Below are 3,321 nucleotides of genomic sequence, written 5' to 3'. Positions count from 1 at the left end.
ACATCTCGTGCTGGTGGCCAACACCGTGCGACGTCTTCAGGATAATATGCAAACTGAATCAAGTGCCACAGGAGTGTGGAAATCCGCGGAGGACAACTCCAGAAAAGACTACTCCCAAACATTTATTAATGAGAGCAAGAAACCAGCTCTAGAGATCCCAGGAGAAGATGCCCTGTTCTCCACTATGGATGCATCTTTATACTCCTCCATTTCCACCATTCTTGAAGATTTAAACAATTTTGAGGGATTGAGCTGCTCTCCACTTCCCCAGACAGATGATGATCAGTTCTGCTCCCCAAAAGACTTCAGCCGAGATGGAAGCCGAGAAGAATCTGGTAAGCTTACGCCCACATCCAACTTCCTAAGTTCTTCAACCTATCTCCTTGGTGACAACCTGGAGGACATATTTGAAGACATTGACACTTCCATGTATGACAGTGACCCTTGGGCGAGCAGTAACCTTTTAAACTTCAAGTCTTTTTCTAGTGTGAGCGAGACAGAAGAGAAGACATTGTCTGACGGACAGGACTCTATGCTGGAACTTAGCGACTTGGACTATCTGATGGATGTTCTAGTGGGAACCCAAAATTGCTGATAATCCCAGTAGGACTTTAATGGACATAATGATGTATCTTGTAACAAGACACTATTGTAAATAACAAGAGGACTTAATTTTAATTTATTTTGAGCAGATGAACTTAAATGGGTTTTTCAGGAGTACAATACTGATGACCCATCCTCAGAGTAGGTCTTCAATATCTGATTAGTGGAGGGATGCCTCCCAGAACCCCTGACGATCAGCCTAAGTCACTAGGCCTATGTTCAGCACGGCCACTATACAGTGAGGAGGCTGCAGCACCCGCCAGGGCACCATAGCCTTTTCAGATGGCTAATCACGAGGGTGCCAGGAGATGGACACCTCATGATCAGATGTTGATGTCCTACCCCATGCATAGATCATCAGTATTGTATTCCTGGAGAACCCCGTTAAATGGTTTTCCTTGAGGGCGAGGAGAGGGCATTATTCAATATTTCGACAATCTCAAAGTAAGTGTTAAACCGCAGGAGGCAAATGTCGAATTTAGCATAAAGACAAATCTAAAGAACAACCAAGAGCTACTATTGAATGCACATATCTGCCTACCTATGCCATAAGAAACCCTCAAAACTCTTCAGAAATGTTAACTGCACCAATTGCTAAATCATTTTGTGAATCTTCCTTCACGGGAGTGTTTTTTTTAAATGAAGAGATGAAGCCATTGGGGCAGTTTTCCCCAACACATATGAAATGTATATAAGACATATATATATATAGACATATATAAATCTATATTTTTAAGAAAACAACTAATTTAAGCTTAATCGTTTCAGATTGCCTTAATCATGCTACATTTCTATATTACCCGGTTAATCTCACAGATTGGCATTTTTTTAATCTGTTATTTCCAATGAAAGAAATTATTTATTGCTATTTCGTTATCAACGTAACGGTGGCTGGTAGAAATCAATTCACCGATTTTTTTCTTTTTTTTTCTTAATGATTGTAGCTTTTCTCTACAAAAGCCGATTTTAAAATCTTTTGAAATTAAGCAATATCCTTTGTATGTTTCATATGATTTTGATGAAACATGTTTTAACCCATAGCGGTTCAGAAGCCATAGCCACTCGCCGTCACCTTGTATTCATGGCAAACCCTTTCCAAATTCAATGCTTGGGGTTGCTGTCACCTTCCTGAACATAGACCAGCAACTAGTCCAGAGGCCAGTGCTGTTACCTCGACTAAGTCATTGGTTTTTTTCCATATTTATTTTATTGTGATCTTCCAGTGTTTTTTTTTTTTTTAATACTTTGGTTTTCACTCAAATTCAGCGGGGCCTTCATCTGTCCACGGTTTAAGAAAGGTGTACTTTTTTTGTCAGCCTTTTTCGCCATAAAGATGTCTGGTGATGGTATTTATTGACATTATGTGATTTTATTCAGAAGTGATTTTCTTAATTTAACGCTTGAATATCTTTATTATTTATCCTTTGTGAATATTTATGATTGAAATAAAATGGATTTTTTGTAACTGGAGTGGCGGTGCTCTGCTTGATTTACTCGTCTTGAAGAAGAATTCGACAACATTTTGGAATAAGGAGACCGTCTCTACACCATGTGTTCTGTGTACCATAGAATTATTCACTTCTGTGATTACGGGGCTGTGGAGACACAAGGGTCAGTGGGTGCTCTTGTCCTCCGGCGAGCAGAGCCAGGGCTCATACCACCGAACGCCCATGCTCCTTTCCTGTGCACAGGGTGAGGGTACAACACTAAGGGAAGACTTTATTGGATAACCAACAGTTAGCAGCATACAGTACAGTCCCAGCAAGGGTACAGATTCCGCTGATTCGCCAGGGATTAAACCTCCGCGACTTCGGGGAGGGAGATCTCCAACCAAACCTGTAGGCTCGAGGTTGGGCAGAAGAGCAGTTCTGAAGTCCACCAACTAGAATGTTGAAGTCAGTGAAGCAGTATCAACAGGTGAACTTTTCAAAGTTGGCAAGAAGTCCACCAACTAGAACCGTAGTCCCTAGGCTGACGTCCGGTAGAATAGCCGCTGATAACAGGGGCAGCCGCCCTTTTATTTCCCTCAACCGCCATTTCAGTGTATTGGCCCCCTAAGATTGGTGGGAGATAATCATTTCTGTCCCATCATTGGTTGTCAGTTATATCTGACTACATAATGTCATTCTGATGACACAGCTTTTCCACTTCAGCCAGACAGGCTAAATGGCTCCTAATAAACAGCAGGGGGCCTAATGCAATCCACACGTGATGTCAGGCCCTTTCCCATACATCTGCTGTGGAAGTCAGACCAAAAGGCACCACATACTTAATTCAAGTTCCTGTGGAAGTCAGACAGGAAAGACACACTGACTGCCTCCCCAAAACGATGGACAAAGAAACCCTACACCTGGCGCAAATTAACAACAATCCACCACCCAAGTGGTCAGGTGTTATCAGTGAGCATGATATGATATCTTCACAGGGGGAACTTACTTTGGACTTATTTCTTCTTCATGGTGGTATCAACCACAGTATGATTTCTCTTCTGAAGAGAGGAACATTAGCAAAGAGTAATTTAGCAGTTTTAGGCCTCTTTCACACATTAGTGAATCATGAGTGTGTCCTGTTCGTGGTCTCGATTGACTTTAATGTGTGTATTTGCACATTGGTAGTTTTCCACAGACAGTGGGTTGACTCCACGGAAGCATGCCCTAGTTTGACCACGATCCCTCATGCACATTATGAAAACCCTAGACCAAACGCGGATGGCATTGC

General features: G+C 42.1%; 1 protein-coding gene across 1 annotated transcript; it reads left to right on the top strand.

Moving 5' to 3' along the window:
- Window position 1: 1 nt before the first annotated feature.
- SERTAD1 (SERTA domain containing 1) lies at window positions 2-2,068 on the top strand (the record flags this gene model as incomplete). The annotated part of the gene is made up of 1 exon (XM_044268963.1): window positions 2-2,068. A coding segment is annotated over one exon (594 nt), but the record flags the coding sequence as incomplete, so codon positions are not given.
- Between the last annotated feature and the right edge of the window lie 1,253 nt (window positions 2,069-3,321).

This window comes from Bufo gargarizans, chromosome 9 (genome assembly GCF_014858855.1).
Source record: "Bufo gargarizans isolate SCDJY-AF-19 chromosome 9, ASM1485885v1, whole genome shotgun sequence".
In the NCBI taxonomy this organism is placed as follows: Eukaryota; Metazoa; Chordata; class Amphibia; order Anura; family Bufonidae; genus Bufo; species Bufo gargarizans.
Note: the sequence above shows the minus strand (reverse complement) of the source record. Positions and strands in the feature narration are given on the sequence as shown.